The sequence below is a fragment of the Microcaecilia unicolor genome, chromosome 1 (assembly GCF_901765095.1).
Source record: "Microcaecilia unicolor chromosome 1, aMicUni1.1, whole genome shotgun sequence".
Classification (NCBI taxonomy): domain Eukaryota; kingdom Metazoa; phylum Chordata; class Amphibia; order Gymnophiona; family Siphonopidae; genus Microcaecilia; species Microcaecilia unicolor.
Window position 1 is genome coordinate 47,139,258 of NC_044031.1, and position 21,510 is coordinate 47,160,767.

Sequence of the window (21,510 nt, forward strand, 5' to 3'; positions counted from 1 at the left end):
GCATTCTGCTTGGTCCCCTCCATCCCCCTGCTACCTCTCTTCCTTTCCCCCACCCCAATCTTAGTCTTCTGAAAGAATTTACTACACATAAAAGACCACACCAGCTCAGGCACCAGGGGCAGACTGACCAGCGGATCTGGGGAGCCCAGTTCTTCCCCCCCCCCCCCCCCCTCCTTGCGAACTACGGCCCTCTGAGTCTACTTTGAAGGACCCTGTTGGTCTCGTGGCCTCTTCACTCTGTCTGCCACTGCTGTGTCTTCAAAATGGCTGCCGAGACCGTTAGAATGCCTCAGGAAGTCTTGGCAGCCATTAAAAAGAAGCAGTGGCGCCAGGTAGAGCAGTGGTGGTGGGCAGGAAAGAATGGAGTTCTTTCCTGCCTCCTGAAGAGACCACTAGGCCATCAGGGCCCTTCAGGATAGGCCCAGGGGGACTATAGCATGCAGGGGGGTGCTGGAAACAAAAGTAGGGGCGTGGCGGGGCCCCTTTCTGCCCGGGGGCCCAGATCACTGTCAGTCCGCTCCTGTCAGGCACCTAAAGCTCGGCTTCCCAGCACCCTCCCATCGAAAAGTGGCCAAGCAGTGGGACTTTTACTATCTCCATGGTGTTGATGGCAGTGCCAGAATGGGAACCGTCCCCAAATTCCCTTTGTCCAGGCTGCATGTCTCTGGTTAAGACGACTCGGGACCTTTTCTGTGTTTCCAAAGCATAGAAGTACAGATAGTGGCCTGCTCTTCCAAGAACTCCCATCTTTCTGCCTCCAGCAGTCAGAGCTGTTCTGAGGAGTGGCTAGTTGCTTTTCAGCTCTCTTCTACACTTCTCAGCTTGTGCAACCCTTGAAGCTATTGCCACACTTCCCCCATTACATCACTTGAAGGTATTACATTCTGTTCTGGTACTGCCACCTTCTCTTGCACTGCCCTGGACACAAAATATAAAGCAATTTCCTCAGCACTTTCTCAAAAAGCTGTCAGAGAATGAAAATGCCCCATTTAAAAATGCTATAAATAGATCCAACAATATAAAAGTGCTTTTATTAAGCATCCCACTCAGGAAAATAAAGATAATTTACAAAGTGCTAAGATAGCATTATATACCTTGATTCATAAGAAAATTCTCAGAAATCAGTTGTGCTACAAGTATAAATTGTACCGTTATTTTGGCAATAAGACAGGTTTCCTGTTATCCTATTTAGTTGCTCTGTGGCTTGGTACTCAATTTTGTAGAGAGGTGAAGCGTGGGTTGGAGGGGGGCCTTGGTATCTAAGAGAGAGGACTTGGTTGATGTGTTCTGTCAATATCTTAGAGATTTTTATACAGAAAGGGCAGTTTCATTTTTATATTTATTTAATAGGATGTATTTACTGCCTTTTTGAAATAATTCACTCAAGGCAGTGTACAGTAAGAATAAATCAAGCATAAGCAATAGACAGTTACAGCAGTAAAAATATTCAAATAAAAACACAAAGTATGGCATAGTATACTACTTACAATATCAACACAATATGTAATAGAATATTTTAATAGACAGCATATAAGCAAAGATGGAACATACAGATAGGTAAGAGAGTAAGAGGAGTTAGAAAATAAAGGTGACTAATTTAAAGAAAGCTGCACATGAGGTCATAGAGATGATTAAATGTTATCTCAGCTAGGGTAGGAGTGGATAAACATGTCCTCCTGCAGTATGTGCAGCCCGTGTCACTCCTTGTGTACGTGTGTGAGACTAAGATGTGTATGAGACTAAGAAGTCAGTTATCTATTCCATTAAAGGCCTGGCTGAAGAGCCAAGTTTTCACCTGCTTTCTGAAGTAGAGGTAGTCTTGTGTTAAGCGGAGCCTTTCAGGCAGTGCATTCCAAAGTGTGGGGGCTACTCTGGAGAAGGTTCGCTTGTGGGTATCACACTGTGTAATGTCTTTTGGAGAGGGTGTGGTTAGGGATACCCCTTAGGAGGACCTTATGTGTCGGAGGTGTGTAGAGGGTCATCCTGTTCTTCAGGTACTCGGGCCCATTTCCTTTAAGGGCCTTGAAGATCAGACATAGAGTTTTAAATTTAGTCCTGTGTTGTACTGGTAGCCAATGAAGTGTTTGCAAAAATGGTGTGATGTGGTCATGTCGCTTGCAACCTTCTATGAGTCTTGCTGCAGCATTATGAATCAATTATAGCAAATAAATTAGAGCTGGTGCAGATCCTTTGTAGTCATACCATTGTAGAGTGCATTGCAGTAATCCAGTCTTGATGTTATCATGGCATTCACAATATATTCATACATATCTTCAACACAGTTGTTGGCCCAGTTTTGCCAATCTTAATCTAACTCATTTGTACCAACCTGTTGTTACGCAAGGTATAGCTGATGTCATAGGGCAGTCTAAATTGCATGAGACTCCTGGTCCCGATGGACTGTCCGCTGAATTTTATAAACTGTTGAAAGGTCACGTTGCTAGTCCCCTGGCCTCTAGTATGAGCAAGTTTTAAAAGATAGCCGTTTTCCTTTACATTCTAACTAGACTGCTATTACCATTCTCCCCAAACCTGGTTGAGATACCACCTTAGCAGTGGCGTAGCTACGGGGGACCTTGGGGACCTGGGCTCCCCAAATTAGATCAAAGGCCCATGTTTTAGCTGCAAGCCCCTCCAGCTGAAGCCTTTCTGTTGCTCTGTTCTCTGCACATTGCCTGCCTTGCTTCCTCTCATGTCATGTTCATGCCATGGTATGTGGGATTGCGGCGGGGTGGGGGTTGCGGTAGGGAGGTGGACTAAACTGTGCCCCCCCCCTCACACACATACACTTTGGGCTCCTGACCCTCCAAATGTTGAGGTCTGGCTAGCCCCTGCACCTTAGTGGAATCTTAGTGTCCAATTTCTTTGATAAATTTTGAGTTAAAATTGATAGCAAAGGTTTTGGCAAACAGGCTGGCTTTAATATTGCTTGATGTTATGCACCTTGACTAGGGTAAAGGAGTCCATCTGTTTGGATTATTCACTGTATTGTTACTGCTTTACAGCATTTTGCAATGAGGTTGCAATATTACATTTGATCTTTAGACCAGAAGGCCCTTGCTGAAGATCCATGGAACATAATTCAGGAGATATTGTTAATTAACAGAATAACTAGAGCTCGCATCATGGTGTATCAAAGAGTTTTACTGAGTTTGCAGGAGGCATGGAATCTGGAGGACTTGGCTCAGAGATGGCTGAAGGATTTTATAGTGAAGCCAAAGATTGCTGGAGATGACTTACAGTTGTTAATGAAGAAACTGCCTCCTTTGACCTGTTCTGCAGTTCTCCAAGAGCAACAATATACATTTTTGATTATTTTTTAATTTTTGTTACATTTGTACCCCGCGCTTTCCCACTCATGGCAGGCTCAATGCGGCTTACATATTGTATACAGGTACTTATTTGTACCTGGGGCAATGGAGGGTTAAGTGACTTGCCCAGAGTCACAAGGAGCTGCCTGTGCCTGAAGTGGGAATCAAACTCAGTTCCTCAGTTCCCCAGGACCAAAGTCCACCACCCTAACCAGTAGGCCACTCCTCCACTGTAAGTTTATCATTTATTTGTTATACCACCTCTTTCGTGCCTGAGACTAAGCGGTTAACATACATTTTAAAAACAATAATTAAAAACGTGGAAAAGAACGCCATAAGTTAAAGAAAAGATCTACACATACACACCATAAAATGTAGACAAGATCATTCACACAGAATATAAACAAACTTCAGGAACTGTCACTAATCGCCTTCAGGCTTGAACGTCTCAAGTATAAAAACCAGTAATTATCCAATGCCAGGCACATTAACTGGATTTTCAACAGATGGAATGTGCCTCAGATGCTCCAGTGATCAAGCTAATTTGGTACGTATGTTTTGGGAATGTACAGTAATTGCTACTTTTTGGAGGACGATACTCTCCTATTTGAATTAATTCTTTGGCCCCCTCCGAAGGGACACCACCTTGTAAGTGGTGGAGGGGCTTCCGTGTTTCAATGACTCAGAGGGCTATGCTGAAGGGTTACCCATATCAGACAGGCCTCTGAGGAGAAACCAGACAAAAAGTGTCCCAAACTAGGGAGAGTGGAAAGATGGTGACCTGAAGCTTGTACGCTCAATGGCCCAGCTGTCCTCTGAAGTTCAGTCTTTGTTCATTTGAAATTTCCTCTCTGCATTTGCAGTTACCTTAACTGAGAGGAAGGGGACAATGGGGGATCAGCCGCTGATGATCAGCGTTTTGTCCCCTGTGCAGCAAGTGTGGGACCGCTGCGCGACGAGCTGCCCACAGATGACTGGGTTGATGAGTCCTTTGTTTAGCGCCGGCAAAGGAGCGTCGACACTCTTGGACCTGGAAACAACTTCATCACTCCCAAATCATTTAACCACCATGTCCAAAGGAGTGGAGGAGTGAGTTAGGAGTGTATGCTGAAACGGAAGTCGTTTACAGCTGAACCCGTGTCGGCGGTGCCACTCCTAAACCCGTAAGAGTATCAGCTTGGAGTTTTTGGCTCCCGTGGAGGTTCCATTGAATATCATCTGGAAGGCGTTCCAGGACCTAATGGTGGTAGTAAATAATTTTGCTTCAGATATGATCTTATTAGTGAGCCACATGGATGGTGTGATCGAATCCTTTGAGAGTGAAAAGTTGATACAGCAAATGAAGTTCTACTGAAGTAGGAAACGGTTGGGATTTTGAGGTTGATAATAGACCAGAAAATTTGGACAGAATGAATATTGTTACAGATGATTAATATCGAGATCGTTGTTTTCCCAGAGTTCCGGGTATGACTCCTAATGTTTTTTCCTCTGAAATGATTTCTTTTAGTATATTAATTCAAAAGGAGTGAAGCCTGTGAAACTGGGATTACTTTAATCAGTGGGGATTGGATTGGAGATTCAAATGTTTGTATTGTTGAATAATTTCTGGTTTAAAAAGGAAAAAAAACCGAAATCAGGTGTATTACTTCCACAAATATTGGACAATAAGTATGTTTCCAATGAGGTTGATGGACTATACACCGTTTTGGGTTTGGGGAAGCCAACCAGATGATCAATGTGGAATAACAATTTAGATAAATAATAACTGGGGATAATCAGGTTAATACCACGTTTTCTTTGTTTACTGTTTGTTTAATTGATCTCCTTGTCTTGTTTCACTCTCCCTATTTATTTTGTGGTCTAAGAAAGAGAAAGACTGTATATAATCTATTTACCTAGTTGAGATTGTTTTCTTCTAATATTGTATTAATGTACAGTCATCTCTGTATTACTGTTTGCAAGTGATCCTTGTAAAACGAAAAATTATAAATAAATGATTAAAATAATTCTTTGGCACCACCTTACCTATTACTTCAGAGCTATTCTTATTTGATAATGTAATAAGGCAACCATTTCTGAGAACAGATCAGTGACGACTAATACAGAAAGCATGTCTATTGGCCCAAAAATGTATTCTTAGTACTTGGAGATCTTCTGATCCGACAACCTCTGTCCAACAGAAAAATGAGCTGGAGAGGTTGGATACGAAACATGCTACACCCAAAATATGGATTTTGTTTCGGGCTACCTAGTCCCCAGTGTGGGAAGCCTTACTTTACAAGGCCCTCAGTGTATTATTGAACATATAAGCAATTCTTAGGTTATTTGATCCTTGAGTACCCTGGAAGGGTGGTTGGAAGGTGGGGGAGGGATTCTGAATGGTTGGAGGTAGAGTGGAGGGAGGGACGCATTTGATTTATCCTATGAATGTGTCGGTGGTTGTGGAGAAGGGTTTACCTGCAGTCACTGCTGTTATGATCGTGCCACGGCTTAGGACATGTAGAACAAATTACACCGCTGTATTATTTAAGCTCAGTGTAATCCTGATTATTGTGCTTTGCAGTTTTGTGATTCTAAGTTTGTTTTAATATTGTGTGGTGTCAATAAAGAACTAAACATTTTTTTTTAAATACTGTAAATTCCCAAATTTCTAGGAACGTTTTGTATAGAGCTCAAATGCAGGGGGGAAATATAGGAGTCTCCAATCTCGCATGGTATTATAAGGCAGCACAAGCATGAGGGGCTGTGGGATGGTTTCAAAATCACCCTTACAAGATCTGGGTCCAGTTAGAGCTGTTTCAGGTGGGCTCTAGAAGCTTAGGGAACCTCCCAGGGGTCGAGATCTGAGTCCAGACATATGTCCTACTATTTCCACTGTTTTTGAAACTGGGATGTTACGAACAAGGTGTTCAAAATTCGCCCTTTCCTCTCTGAACACACCACCCGAACTCTCGTCCACGCTCTCATTACCTCTCGCCTGGACTACTGCAACTTACTCCTCACCGGCCTCCCACTTAGCCATCTATCCCCCCTTCAATCTGTTCAGAACTCTGCTGCACGTCTCATATTCCGCCAGAACCGATATACTCATATCACCCCTCTCCTCAGGTCACTTCACTGGCTTCCGATCAGATACCGCATTCAATTCAAGCTTCTCCTTCTTACCTACAAATGCACTCAGTCTGCTGCCCCTCACTATCTTTCTACCCTCATCTCCCCTTACGTTCCCGCCCGTAACCTCCGTTCACAGGATAAATCCCTCCTCTTAGTACCCTTCTCCACCACCGCCAACTCCAGGCTCCGCTCATTCTGCCTCGCCTCACCCTATGCTTGGAACAACCTTCCTGAGCCCTTACGCCAAGCCCCCTCCCTGCCCGTCTTCAAGTCTTTGCTTAAAGCTCACCTCTTCAATGCTGCGTTCGGCACCTAACCCTTACCGATCAGTGAATCCAGACTGCCCCAATTTGACTGCCCCTATTGGACCGACCGTTCACTTGTCTATTAGATTGTAAGCTCTTTGAGCAGGGACTGTCTCTCTTTGTTAAATTGTACAGCGCTGCGTAACCCTAGTAGCGCTCTAGAAATGTTAAGTAGTAGTAGTAGTGTTCCAAGTTTCAGTGGTCCTGGCTTTCCCTGATAGCTGACAACCCCTTGTTTCTCCCGGGATGGGGACCTAGTGTATTTTGGAGTTGAGCAACTAAGGGATTTCCAAGTTTTTGAGGATGGTGAGCTGATCCTCTTTGCCATGCTTGCCCAGGACTATCAGCTTCCCCCTAGGGATCTTTTTGCATAACTCTCAACATATGAATATAAACGTTGCCATCCTGGGACAGACCCAAGGTCCATCAAGCCCAGTATCCTGTTTCCAACAGTGGCCAATCCAGGTCACAAGTATCTGGCAAGATCCCAAAAGAGTAAAACAGATTTTTATGCTGCTTATCCTACAGATAATATACTTTTTACTAAAACCGGATATTAAGTAGAGAATTGTGAGGGAAGCCTCTTTCCTGCAGAATACTTGTAAGGATTTTGGAGAAACAAGACTAAGGATAAATAGGAAAAAAAATCTGGTGTCCCTTTTTGACTACCCATGGATACAGGAGGGGGTTGGGGGGGGGTGTTTTAAAGTACAAAAATTCCTAAAGGTTCGGGGTGGCCCAGTAGCTTTTGTTTTCACTATTGGGTTCACTGCTTTTTTGTTGCTTCATCTTGTTTGTTACGTATCTTTTTGCATTTTGGAATAGCACTGTTATCTTACCCTGTTTTTTTGCCTTTATTAAACCTAAAAAAAAATGATATAGATAAAAAAAAATAAATTTAAAAAAATGTTCTCAATAGAAATCAAACAAAATAAAACATGGAAAAGAAAATAAGATGATACCTTTTTTATTGGACATAACTTAATACATTTCTTGATTAGCTTTCGAAGGTTGCCCTTCTTCCTCAGATCGGAAATAAGCAAATGTGGTAGCAGATAGTATATATAAGAGAAACATCAAAGCATTACTTTGACAGTCTGACAGAGTGGGAGGGTGGGGGTATGCATGGAGACATCAAAGCATTTCATTGATATTCTAACAGGATGGGTGTTGGTGGGTGAGAGGAGGGTAATAAACAGAGAAATAAACAGAGAAATACAGCTTTATGGTTTATAATGGGTTAGAAAACCCAGATCCTTATTAAGTCCTGTTTGTTGGGTGTCAAAATATTCAATCCAAAACTGTTAGGTAGGGAGAAGCGGTATTGAGGAGCTTCCAGAAGAGGCCTTTGTTTTTCTTTTCTTGTCTCATCTAGCAGATGTTTATAGTTCCTCTGTGTTTCTAGGTCAGGAGTGGTGTAGTCTAGGGTTAAAAATGTGGGGGTGAGGCATTATAAATAGCTGGCATTGAATGCTCAACCTATGGTGTAATCATTTCTCTTGTGCATACTGCGTAGAGCCTGTGATCGGCACGTCATGTTATCTCCTCACAAAAGGACCTTTCAGTTTCACCTCAGAGAGTTTTCTTTGGAAGCCATGTGAGCCGTACTTGGTTTACATTTTCATACATAGTTTCACCGAGGATCCCGTGCCAGATTCCCCTCAAAATAAACGATACCTTTGAGCAGTGCAATTTTTCTAGCAAAAAAGGTGCCGGTACTCAAATGCCAGGCCACCCTTCAGGGGTGGTGGGGTGATCACTGAGGGACTCACTCCACAATAGCCAAGCCCCCTGCAACCAGTCACAGAATCTATGACAAGGCAGAATTGGTGTCTTGAGCCTGAGCTCTTTCATTAAAACTTGTGGTCTGTGGGTCAATTTTAGAAGACGCTGGAAAAGGTGCCGGTACTCAGGATAACCCTCAAAATGGGCTGTTTCTGGAGAAACTAGCAGGGAAGGCCAGTACAATCTTGCCTCGACACGTCACTCCTTCCCTTTCACAGTGCTGTCACCATAAGCATGCACTTTCAGAATCCACGGGATGGTTGTGCCGATCTCATTCATCACAGGATCTGATAGAGCTGGCCAGAATGTCATAGTTCGGGAAAGGTAATATTTATTGCTCTTGAGTTCTACACATCCTCACTTCACTTTCAACCCTGGCTAGGGTATGCGGGTGTTGTGGAAAATATTTCCTGTTTAGCCTCAAATATATCCAGTATTACAGCAGATATGAATCCTGGGATAAATGCAAAAGGAGACCAGAGCATCAGTCAGTTTATCCCATAGTAGTGAGTATGTGGAAACAGGCAGTAAAATCATGTCTGTTCTGTGTGATAGAATACAGCCCCAAACTCAATACCTGTAAATATAATCTCTGACGATTTCCAGGTCATGTAAGAAATAGCCCAGAACCTGCTTTCTGTCTTGTGAATCAAATATATACTTGATTTGATTGGAGATATTAACCAGGTCGATGTTCAACCCACGATGGTCTATATTTTGTTTAGAACACTGACCACTGCAGGCAGATTTGAGAGTGGATATTCAGTGCCAGCACATGTGGATAATGCCAGAGTGGAGCATGGTGGTGATCTAGGATGGTCAAGATATATATCAGAATGGTGGCAGTATTCAGTCTGCATTCCAGATGGCAACTAAGTGTTTCCTGAAAAATTGCATTAGGCAAGTCCTAGATCACCATGCTGCTGCTTGGGTCGCACCTTGGAGTGTTCCTCAGTGATTCATACTGTTGCCTTTGTTGTTTAATTGGTATCCGGAGCCAGTTACAGACCTGATCAGACACCATGGGTTACATTTTCACACCTGGGGGGGGGGGGGGGCAACTAGACCTCCGTACAGAAGATTGACTGTCTTGAACCTGTTGGATTGTGGAAGTTAAAAAAAAAAGAAAGAGAAGGAAAAGAAGAGACTTATGCAGACCCCTAAGAAAAGAAAGGTACTGTTGATTAGTAAATCCAGTTCTTTTGTTATCCAGTCTCTTTTGCCTTATACAATACGCCTTTAGTGGTGAAACATCATCGAAAGTGGTCAGTTCTTTTTATATCCTAAATCCTCAGATTTCTGTTGTGGTAAAATCACCATTCTTATATCCACATATGATTCAGCTGAATATTGATCCCTTATTTAAATGGTATCTATTTAACAGGTTTTGTTTGCATATGTTGACCTGGTTGGAAAGTTTTATACATTTGTTTGTTTTTTTTTACGCTAACTTTTTTGTAAATGATTTTATTTTAAAAAAGTTTTATTTAGTTATATATTTATAACATGCATTCTGAAGCCATTGGGCGGTGAAGCACGAAACATAGTTAAAAATGTATTCTTCATGCATCTCATTTTGAGAATAAAGAGGAGGAAACTCATGGTCACCAATTGGTGATGAGGCATGCAGCAGAATTCACAGATTTGTAAGAATCCGATAGAGGCCAGAATATGAACATCTCTATCGCTCCTGAAACTGGCGGGAGACCATCAATTTATTTCACCTTGGTTGTGTTTTTAAGTCTCCTCATAAGTACATAAGTACATAAGTACATAAGTAGTGCCATACTGGGAAAGACCAAAGGTCCATCTAGCCCAGCATCCTGTCACCGACAGTGGCCAATCCAGGTCAAGGGCACCTGGCACGCTCCCCAAACGTAAAAACATTCCAGACAAGTTATACCTAAAAAATGAGGAATTTTTCCAGTCCATTTAATAGCGGTCTATGGACTTGTCCTTTAGGAATCTATCTAACCCCTTTTTAAACTCCGTCAAGCTAACCGCCCGTACCACGTTCTCCGGCAATGAATTCCAGAGTCTAATTACACGTTGGGTGAAGAAAAATTTTCTCCGATTCGTTTTAAATTTACCACACTGTAGCTTCAACTCATGCCCTCTAGTCCTAGTATTTTTGGATAGCGTGAACAGTCGCTTCACATCCACCCGATCCATTCCACTCATTATTTTATACACTTCTATCATATCTCCCCTCAGCCGTCTCTTCTCCAAGCTGAAAAGCCCTAGCCTTCTCAGCCTCTCTTCATAGGAAAGTCGTCCCATCCCCACTATCATTTTCGTCGCCCTTCGCTGTACCTTTTCCAATTCTACTATATCTTTTTTGAGATACGGAGACCAGTACTGAACACAATACTCCAGGTGCGGTCGCACCATGGAGCGATACAACGGCATTATAACATCCGCACACCTGGACTCCATACCCTTCTTAATAACACCCAACATTCTATTCGCTTTCCTAGCCGCAGCAGCACACTGAGCAGAAGGTTTCAGCGTATCATCGACGACGACACCCAGATCCCTTTCTTGATCCGTAACTCCTAACGCGGAACCTTGCAAGACGTAGCTATAATTCGGGTTCCTCTTACCCACATGCATCACTTTGCACTTGTCAACATTGAACTTCATCTGCCACTTGCACGCCCATTCTCCCAGTCTCGCAAGGTCCTCCTGTAATCGTTCACATTCCTCCTGCGACTTGACGACCCTGAATAATTTTGTGTCATCGGCGAATTTAATTACCTCACTAGTTATTCCCATCTCTAGGTCATTTATAAATACATTAAAAAGCAACGGACCCAGCACAGACCCCTGCGGGACCCCACTAACTACCCTCCTCCACTGAGAATACTGGCCACGCAATCCTACTCTCTGCTTCCTATCTTTCAACCAGTTCTTAATCCATAATAATACCCTACCTCCGATTCCATGACTCTGCAATTTCTTCAGGAGTCTTTCGTGCGGCACTTTGTCAAACGCCTTCTGAAAATCCAGATATACAATATCAACCGGCTCCCCATTGTCCACATGTTTGCTTACCCCCTCAAAAAAATGCATTAGATTGGTGAGGCAAGACTTCCCTTCACTAAATCCGTGCTGACTTTGTCTCATCAGTCCATGTTTTTCTATATGCTCTGCAATTTTATTCTTAATAATAGCCTCCACCATCTTGCCCGGCACCGACGTCAGACTCACCGGTCTATAATTTCCCGGATCTCCTCTGGAACCTTTCTTAAAAATCGGAGTAACATTGGCTACCCTCCAGTCTTCCGGTATTACACTCGATTTTAGGGACAGATTGCATATTTCTAACAGTAGCTCCGCAAGTTCATTTTTTAGTTCTATTAATACTCTGGGATGAATACCATCAGGTCCCGGTGATTTACTACTCTTCAGCTTGCTGAACTGACCCATTACATCCTCCAAGGTTACAGAGAATTTGTTTAGTTTCTCCGACTCCCCCGCTTCAAATATTCTTTCCGGCACCGGTGTCCCCCCCAAATCCTCCTCGGTGAAGACCGAAGCAAAGAATTCATTTAATTTCTCCGCTACGGCTTTGTCCTCCTTGATCGCCCCTTTAACACCATTTTCGTCCAGCGGCCCAACCGACTCTTTGGCCGGTTTCCTGCTTTTAATGTATCTAAAAAAGTTTTTACTATGTATTTTTGCTTCCAACGCTAATTTCTTCTCAAAGTCCTTTTTTGCCCTCCTTATCTCCGCTTTGCATTTGGCTTGGCATTCCTTATGATCTATCCTGTTACTTTCAGTTGGTTCTCTTCTCCACTTTCTGAAGGATTGTTTTTTGGCTCTAATGATTTCCTTTATCTTACTGTTTAGCCACGCCGGCTGACGTTTAGTCTTTTTTCCCTTTTTTCTAATACGTGGAATATATTTGTCCTGAACCTCCAGGATGGTGTTTTTAAACAGCATCCACGCCTGATGCAAGTTTTTTACTCTGCGAGCTGCTCCTTTCAGTCTTTTTTTCACCATTTTTCTCATTTTGTCGTAATCACCTTTTCTATAGTTAAACGCTAGCGTACTTGATTTCCTAGTTTCACTTCCTTCAATGCCAATATCAAAACCGATCATATTATGATCACTGTTATCAAGCGGCCCTCGTATCGTTACCCCCTGCACTAGATCATGAGCACCACTAAGGACTAAGTCTAGTATTTTTCCTTCTCTTGTCGGCTCCTGAACTAGCTGTTCCATGAAGCTGTCCTTGATTTCATCAAGAAATCTTATGTCCCTTGCGTGTACAGATGTTACATTACCCCAGTCTATATGCGGGTAATTGAAATCCCCCATTATTATTGTGTTGCCCAGTTTGTTTGCGTCCCTGATTTCCTTTAACATTTCCGCATCCGTCTGTTCGTCCTGGCCAGGCGGACGGTAGTACACTCCTATCACTATCCTTTTCCCCTTTGCACATGGAATTTCAATCCACAGTGATTCCAAGGAGTGTTTTGCTTCCTGCAGAATTTTCAATCTATTTGATTCAAGGCTCTCGTTAATATACAATGCTACCCCTCCACCAATCCGATTCACCCTATCACTACGATATAATTTGTACCCCGGTATGACAGTGTCCCACTGGTTATCCTCCTTCCACCAGGTCTCAGAGATGCCTATTATATCTAATTTTTCATTTAGTGCAATATATTCTAACTCCCCCATCTTATTTCTTAGGCTCCTGGCATTCGCATATAGACATTTCAAACTATGTTTGTTGTTCCTAAGTACATCATGCTTAGTACTTGACAGTATTAATTGGCAATCTTTTGTCTGATTTTTATTGTTATTTAAAGATACCCGATCTACTACAATCTCTTTTGCAACCTCACTATCAGGATACTGTATTTGAAGTGGTAATCTAGAGGTGTGATGATTCTCTTGGGTCATCAATTTGCCATACGCACATAGAGGAGGACAATTCTATAAATGGTACTCAAAAATTGGTGCACTCTTTATAGAATAGCATTTAGTGCCAATTCCCGTGCCTGTATGTGCCAGACTTACGCCTGCTGAAACCTGGTGTAAATGCTGGCGCCCAAATTAGGCACACTGAGGCAGCATTCTGTAACTCCATGCGCAACTATTTGGAACGCCCATGGCACGCCCCCTTTTGAGTTTTGTGCTAGTACTGTTAGGCACCATGCCTTATAGAATAGCACACAGCCAGATATGCACACACATCCTAAGTAGTGTCAATTAACCCTTTAGTGTCCAATGTTCCCGTGATTATTATTATTACATTTGTACCCCGCGCTTTCCCACACATATCAGGCTCAATGCGGCTTACATAGTAAAAAGTAGATAGAATTACAAAGTCTTGAAAGAAATATTACAAATTGTGGTGAACATAGTAATAGGCCATATGGGAACAGATTGATGGGAACATTAGACACTAAAGGGTTTTAACTTGAATAATTGGTTGTTAGCAGCCAGTTATTAGTAGAAAAGGTTCATTACTCAATTTGCTTTGCATCTTGGGCGTGTGGTCAGAATTGGGCATGCAAATCTGGTGTTTAGCTTGACAGCTAGAATACTCAACGCCCTCCTAAGGACAGGGAAGAGATGCATGGTCTTGGCGGGGGGGGGGGGGGGGGGGGGGTTACACTGCAGTGGCTTCATGGATGTTTCTGGAATCAGCTACAACCTGAATATGTAGAAATAAGAGCTAACTCAGGGGCCCTTTTACAAAGGCACGTAGGCAGCTACGCACATCCAACGCACATCAATTTGGAACTACCGTCCGGCTACCATTTTTTTACACGCGGCGGAAAATATTTTTTATTTTCTACCATGTGGCGCTAACTGGGTGGTAATCAGCAGTTCACACGTGCTGACGATTACCATCTGGTTAACGCGTGAGACCTTACCGTTAAGTCAGTGGGTGGCGGTAAGGTCTCAGGCCCAAAATGGACGTGCGCCAATTTTAATGTCGCCGCACGTCCATTTCCGGCCAAAAAAAAAAAGGCCTTTTTTTTTCAGGCGCGCTGAAAAATGGACTAGCGCGCATTAAAAACACGCGCCTACACTAGCGCAGGTCATTTTTCGTTACACCTTAGTAAAAGGACCCCACAGTAACCACCATGCCGTTCTCAATACTTCTGAAATTTTTGAGCACGTAGGTGAATATCTTTTGGGAGAAACGTGCCATGTAAACTGGTAGCTGTTTGTAGTAAGCAGGGATTTGTAGGCCTACTTAGAGCAAGATTTTGGCTTTTTTTTTTTTTCTGAGCCTCTTTACTCATATCTTGGTATTTTCCTCCCTCAAACAGACCAGAAGATTCAGCCTCTGAGATCCCGCTTCTGCCCGGTGATGTGTTAGAGGTGCTAAGCCAGCAGTTGGGACACTGTGTTCACAAGTTATCTGGCAGCCAGGAGGCAGCCGAGGCAGGCCTTGGCCAGGCCCTCCTAATCATCAAATTTTTCATCATCATCTGCAGGTACCAACTTAATGGACTGACTGAATAGTTTGGGTTTGTGGTGATTGGACTCTCTTTCCCTTTTTTCCCATTTTGAGGTCAATAGCAGGGGTGACAGTTACCTAAAGACAAGTGGATGACATATACATGTATTTTTATGCCAGATTTTCAGTGTACTGAAAATATATAAGCTATCTTTTAAAGTTAGGATAGCTATTTTTCTCCGAGGACAAGCAGGCTGCTTGTTCTCACTGATGGGTGACGTCCACGGCAGCCCCTCCAATCGGAAACTTCACTAGCAAAGGCCTTTGCTAGTCCTTGCGCGCCCATGCGCACTGCGCATGCGCGGCCGTCTTCCCGCCCGAACCGGCTCGTGTTCGTCAGTCTTCTTTTGTCCGCGCTCGGTACGGTCGTGTTTCGCTGTTCGTGTCCCGGAAAGTTGACCTCGCGCGTCGTTTTCGACTCGTTTCTTCTGAGAAAGTTGAGAAAGTGTTTCGGGAAGACCCTTTTTGGTTTTTCCCTTCCCGTATTTCGAGCTTTTCGCCCCAGTAAGTTTTCTTTCGTCGTCGGGGTAGGCCTTAGTTAGGCCTCGGTCGAAATTTCCTTCTCCCTATTTTTGTGGTGCCAATTTTCGTCATTTCGAGTTTTGATCTCGCCGGCGTGATTTTTCCGCCCATGACATCGAAGCCTTCCAGCGGCTTCAAGAAGTGCACCCAGTGCGCCCGGGTAATCTCGCTCACTGATAGGCACGCGTCGTGTCTTCAGTGTCTGGGGGCTGGGCACCGCCCTCAGGCCTGTAGTCTGTGTTCCCTTTTACAAAAGCGGACTCAGGTAGCGAGGTTAGCCCAGTTTTTACAGTCATACATAAATAAGCTGCCCGGATAGTGCCTAACGTTTGGCCCCACCCCATCCCACAGAGTGAGTAACGAGATGCCCAGCCAAAAGTTATGTATTGGCTGGTCCCGACTTAAAAAAAAATTAGAAAAAAGGATTTATACGGTTAATTCAGATGTTAAACACAAAATTCCTTTTGAACATTGACGTTTTTGCTTCTTAATGTACAAAATGCATTTAGGTCTCTTAAAATGCTGGTGGTGCTCATAAAGGAGCCCTTTTACTAAGCCATAGCAAAAAGTGGCCTGCGGCATTTACGAGTGCGTCTTTTGGGTGCACACTGGGCCAGTTTTTACCGCGTCCTGGAAAAGGGGCCTTTTTTAAGGGGCTGGAAAATGGACATGTGGCAAAATAAAAACCAGCACGCGTCCGTTTTTGGCCTGAGACCTTACCGCCACCTATTGATTTAGCGGTAAGGTCTCATGCGCTACCCGGGAGGTAGGCATGCAGTGTGCGCCCACTGCCGTTTACCACCAGGTAAGTGCCAAGTGATAGAAAATAGAAAATATTTTCTGCCGCGTGTTATCGGCGTGCGCCAAATTCAATATTACCGCCCCGGGCACGCGGTAGCCGGGCAGTAATGCTGATGTGGCGCATGCTGGACGTGCATAGGCCCTCACATGCCTTTGTAAAAGGGCCCCCAAAAACCTTAAGGAATTAAAAATTAGGGGCCTGATATTCAGCTGGTGGAGAAGTGTTTTCTGACCACCGCTGGTGGTTAACCTGAAAATTCAATGTCAGGCTATGTCTGGGTACCAATATTGAATTTCCAGGTTTGCGGAGCTCGCTAACATATTTTTATTTTTGTTTCATTTGTACCCCGCGCTTTCCCACTCATGGCAGGCTCAATGCGGCTTACATGGGGCAATGGAGGGTTAACTGACTTCGCCAGAGTCACAAGGAGCTGTCTGTGCCTGCAGTGGGAATCGAACTCAGTTCCTCAGTTCCCCAGGACCAAAGTCCACCACCCTAACCACTAGGCCACTTCTCCACTGTTGCTACTATTTGAGATTCTACATGGAATGTTGCTATTCCACTAGCAACATTCCATGTAGAAGTCGGCCCTTGCAGATCACCAATGTGGCCGCGCAGGCTTCTGTTTCTGTGAGTCTGACGTCCTGCACGTACGTGCAGGACGTCAGACTCACAGAAGCAGAAGCCTGCGCAGCCTTCTACATGGAATGTTGCTAGTGGAATAGCAACATTAACATTCCATCTAGAATCTCCAATAGTAGCAACATTCCATGTAGAATCTCCAATAATATCTATTTTATTTTTGTTACATTTGTACCCTGCGCTTTCCCACCCATGGCAGGCTCAATGCGGCTTACATTTTTTTTTTTTTTTATTGTTACATTTGTACCCCGCGCTTTCCCACTCATGGCAGGCTCTATGCGGCGGGCAATGGAGGGTTAAGTGACTTGCCCAGAGTCACAAGGAGCTGCCTTTGCCTGAAGTGGGAATCGAACTCAGTTCCTCAGTTCCCCAGGACCAAAGTCCACCACCCTAACCACTAGGCCACTCCTCCACTCCATATAGCTGGTAAAGTGCAATATTCAGCATTTAAGCAGCTATGGGTTACCACATAAAGATAGGACTAACTTTCATGTGATCCTATTTATGCAGTTAACATGACCAGTTAAGTGCCGGAGGTGGTTAACACCTCACGGTACTATGTAAGCCACATTGAGCCTGCAAATAGTTGTGAAAATGTGGGGTACAAATGTAACAAATAAAATAAATAAATATTGGCACTTAACCAGCTGAGTGCTGACTGCGTCCCAGAACGCCCCCCAAAAATAGCTGTTTTTGAGTTCAGCACTAACCGGTTAAGTGCCACTGAAAATGAGCAGTTAGCCCCAAGCAGGTGATGTAACTGGCCAGCAGCCATTTCTGACTGGTTAATTCGTGTTGAATTAAAAAAACGTATTTAAGTGGCTTTGGCAGGATGTTCACTGCAGGGCCGTACCGAGGGCTGTGTGAGTGGTATAGCCACACAGGGCACAAGGGAGGTGGGGAGTATCAAAATTGCACGCCGTCTGTCGTCTCCTCTTCTCAACCACAGTGCAGCGATCGGGGTGCCAGGGTGCAATTCCAGGTCGGTCCTGGCTCGCTGGGTTGCTGTTGATCGCTTTGCTTCCCAGCAAAAGTGGGGATCCCAGTATTAGATCTGGTGGGGTGCCTTTAACACTACTACTACTATTTAGCATTTCTGTAGCGCTACAAGGCGTACGCAGCGCTGCACAAACATAGAAGAAAGACAGTCCCTGTTCAAAGAGCTTACAATCTAATAACAGTGAAGGGATCCACTTATTCACCACCCAGCCAAAGAGACCCCACCTCATGACTGTGTGGCCAAGACAGAAAATGCAGAATCTGACAAGACATGCTGAAAAATCTTTCAGTGGACACGACACGTTCCATGTCTCTACACTGTCCTTGGTGCTGCTGCTCTCTGTAGAAAGTAATGAGTGTAGCGGGTAAAGGGTCATGGTAAAAGGTAAAGGGTCATGGATTTGATACACCGCCTTTCTGTGGTAGAATTAAAGCGGTTTACATTTATTATACGCATGTATGTTTCTCTGTCACTGGTGGGCTCACAATCTGTATTTTTGTACCTGGGGCAATGGAGGGTTAAGTGACTTGCCCAGTCTCAAGGAGCTGCAGTGGGAATCAGTGGCATAGGAAGGGGGGGCGGGAGGGGCGGTCCGCCCCGGGTGCACGCGCTGGGGGGGGTGCCGGCCCCGCTGGTTCCCTGCTCCCTCTGCCCCGGAAACCTGTTCCGGGGCAGAGAGAGCAGGGAGCCAGCGGGGCCGACGCAGCTCCGAGTGACGTGCACTCGGGGCGGATCGGCCCTCCCGCAGGTAAGAATGCGGTCCGGGGAGGGGGGGTTCGCGGTCCAGAGGGGGGGGGGGGGGGGGGTCGCGCCGTGCTGCACCGGGGGGGGGGGGGGGGGTGTGCAGCGGCGACCCGCCCCAGGTGCCATTAGCCCTCTCTATGGCACTGGTGGGAATGGAAACCAGTTCCCCAGATTTTCAGCCCACTGCCCTGAATCCTCTACACTTTGCTAGGCAGCTGTTTTCAGCAGTATCCTTGGGCCAGATGCGGGGGTGTGAAAGAGAGGGCCGATGTGCTTTTGGCAGGGAGGACCGGTAACATCGGAGAGGAAGGGCTAATGGATACCTCAGGGGGCAGCGGTGGCTGCCTCCTGTTTTATTTTCTCATGGTTAGCATTTTGGACGGCCTCGTGAATTATGACCACGTTCAGAGTACACGGAAACAGATACAAAAAAAATCTGTGTGCCAAATGAAAGCACCTCACTCACCGTAAGAGAACTAAATCAATGTCATTCACTGGAAACCGTGTAGAAAAGGAACCACGGTTTTTGTCTGTTTATGAAAACCTAAGACATTCCTTACTGGGTCAGACCAAAGGTCTATCAACCAAGCATCCTGTCTCCCGGTCACAAGTACCTGGCAGGATCCCAAAGATAGATCCATTCCTGGCTAATAATAGATTCTGTACTTTTTCTCCAGGAACTTGTCAAACCCCTTTTTAAATCCAGTTATGTGGAACTGCGGTCACCAAATCTCTGGTAACAAATGTCACAGTTTAACTATGAGCTGAGTAAAAAAGAAATATTTTCTTCAATTTGTTTCATGGAATGTCCCTGAAGCCTGGGTACTGTTTGAGAGGGTAAACTAACTATTCCCTGTTTGCCCTATTAACCAAATTTGGGATTATATTATATCATAGCACTTACAGTGGGATTCCTCTTGAAGTATGTCAAGTTCTGCTAACTTATACTGATAGAAAGTGTAAATTTAAACTGCAGAAGTTCAAATTCCAGAAGGTTGAACAGTGGAAGAAAAGAAACTAATGGCTGGACTCCCTGATGACATGGAGTTAGTTGGGAAGGGGTTCCTGAAGGTAGGCAGCATTGGGAGTGTACGGGGTATCCAAAATCAGGCAGGAGGGGTAAGTGTGGGGGAGGGGGTATGCTGAGATCAGGCAGCATGGAGAGGCATATTTGGGGTTTCTGAGGTTCAGCAGCGTAGCAGTGGGGTGTGTGTGGTGTGTACGATATCTGAAGTCGGACAGCGTGTGTGGCATGTTTGCAGTTTCTGAGGTCAGGCAGCAGAGGGAGAGAGGGGGGTGGTATGCAGGCGTTTGGAAGCTAGGCTGCAGTGGACTGTGTTTGGGGTTTCTGAGTCAGGTAGCAGGGGGAGGGCAGGGTATATGTAATACCTGAGAGTGAGGAGTTGTTGGTTTTTTTAATGAGAGATTTAACCTTCCCAGTTTAGGGTGCCAACAGTTTCATGTCCCCAGTGTAATGTAATTTTAATTTAATTTAACAAGTGGGGAAAGTATGTGTAGCATGGCTTATGGAATTCTTTCCAACCCCCGTGCTGTGTGTCTGTGTATTTGTGTTATCTCTTGTGTGTTCTCTGATAATGGAGGAGAGAGGGAGCACTGGTTTGAATGGAGCCATATGCCAGGGGCGTAGCCAGACTGCAGATTTTGGGTGGGCCTAGGCAAGAAGTGGGTGGGCACCAAATGTTCTCTCCCCCACCCCCACATCAAAAACATATCTCAGCTGGTGGGGAAATGCTTCTCTCCAGTCTCCACCTTGGTAGTCTGCAGCAGGCATGCGCTGAAAACTGAGCATACGAAGGTGCCAGTATTGTGGAGAGCAGCATTTTCATTACCATGTGATACTGTTAGATGGGCCTGAGCCCTAAGTGGGTGGGCCCCGGCCCACCCAGGCCCACCTGTGGCTACGTCACTGCCATATGCAAAACATTTTGTTGATTTGGAAAGAATAAGAAAATAAAACTAAGGGCCCTGTTTACTGAGGTGCATTAGCATTTTTAGCATGCACTAATGTTAGAGACACCCATATATTCCCAGGGCCAGTGGTAGGGTCTGTGGAACCCCACTGCAAGCTATCAACCCCCCCCCCCCCCCCGCCAGCATCTCCTTTCTCTCTTCTTATTAATCCGCAAACAAAGCTTTTCCGGAGATGGGAAGGCGGTAGAACGAGAGGACATGAAATGAGATTGAAGGGGGGCAGACTCAAAAAAGATGTCAGGAAGTATTTTTTCACGGAGAGGGTGGTGGACGCTTGGAATGCCCTCCCGTGGGAGGTGGTGGGGATGAAAACGGTAACGGAATTCAAACATGCATGGGATATGCATAAAGGAATCCTGAGCAAAAGGAATGGATCCTCAGAAGCTTAGCCGAAATTGGGTGGCGGAGCAGGTGGGGGAAGAGAGGTTGGTGGTTGGGAGGCGAGGATAGTGGAGGGCAGACTTATACAGTCTGTGCCTGAGCCGGTGATGGGAGGCGGGACTGGTGGTTGGGAGGCGAGAAATTCTGCTGGGCAGACTTGTACGGTCTGTGCCCTGAAAAAGGCAGGTACAAATTAAGGTAAGGTATACACATATGAGTTTATCTTGTTGGGCAGACTGGATGGACCGTGCAGGTCTTTTTCTGCCGTCATCTACTATGTTACTATGTTCTTCTTCCTCCTTCTCCCACCCCACCCCCTTTTTCAGCCCAGTGCCTTACAAGGTGAAGAACAAAAGTGTGTTTTGGGGGGGAGGGGGGGGGGTTACTAGACAGCCAGAACTCTCTAGAAGGTGTCTTGTTGA

At 44.9% G+C, this 21,510-nt stretch overlaps 1 protein-coding gene across 2 annotated transcripts in view; it reads left to right on the forward strand.

Annotated features, from left to right (window-relative positions):
* The window catches only part of NBEAL2 (neurobeachin like 2), a 492,927-nt gene that overhangs the window by 176,321 nt on the left and 295,096 nt on the right, over positions 1 to 21,510 (forward strand). For both annotated transcript variants that reach the window (XM_030196875.1, XM_030196883.1), the window contains exon 3: positions 14,815 to 14,982. In XM_030196875.1, the coding sequence (XP_030052735.1) occupies positions 14,815 to 14,982 (168 nt within the window). The remainder of the gene's footprint in view (positions 1 to 14,814; positions 14,983 to 21,510) is intronic.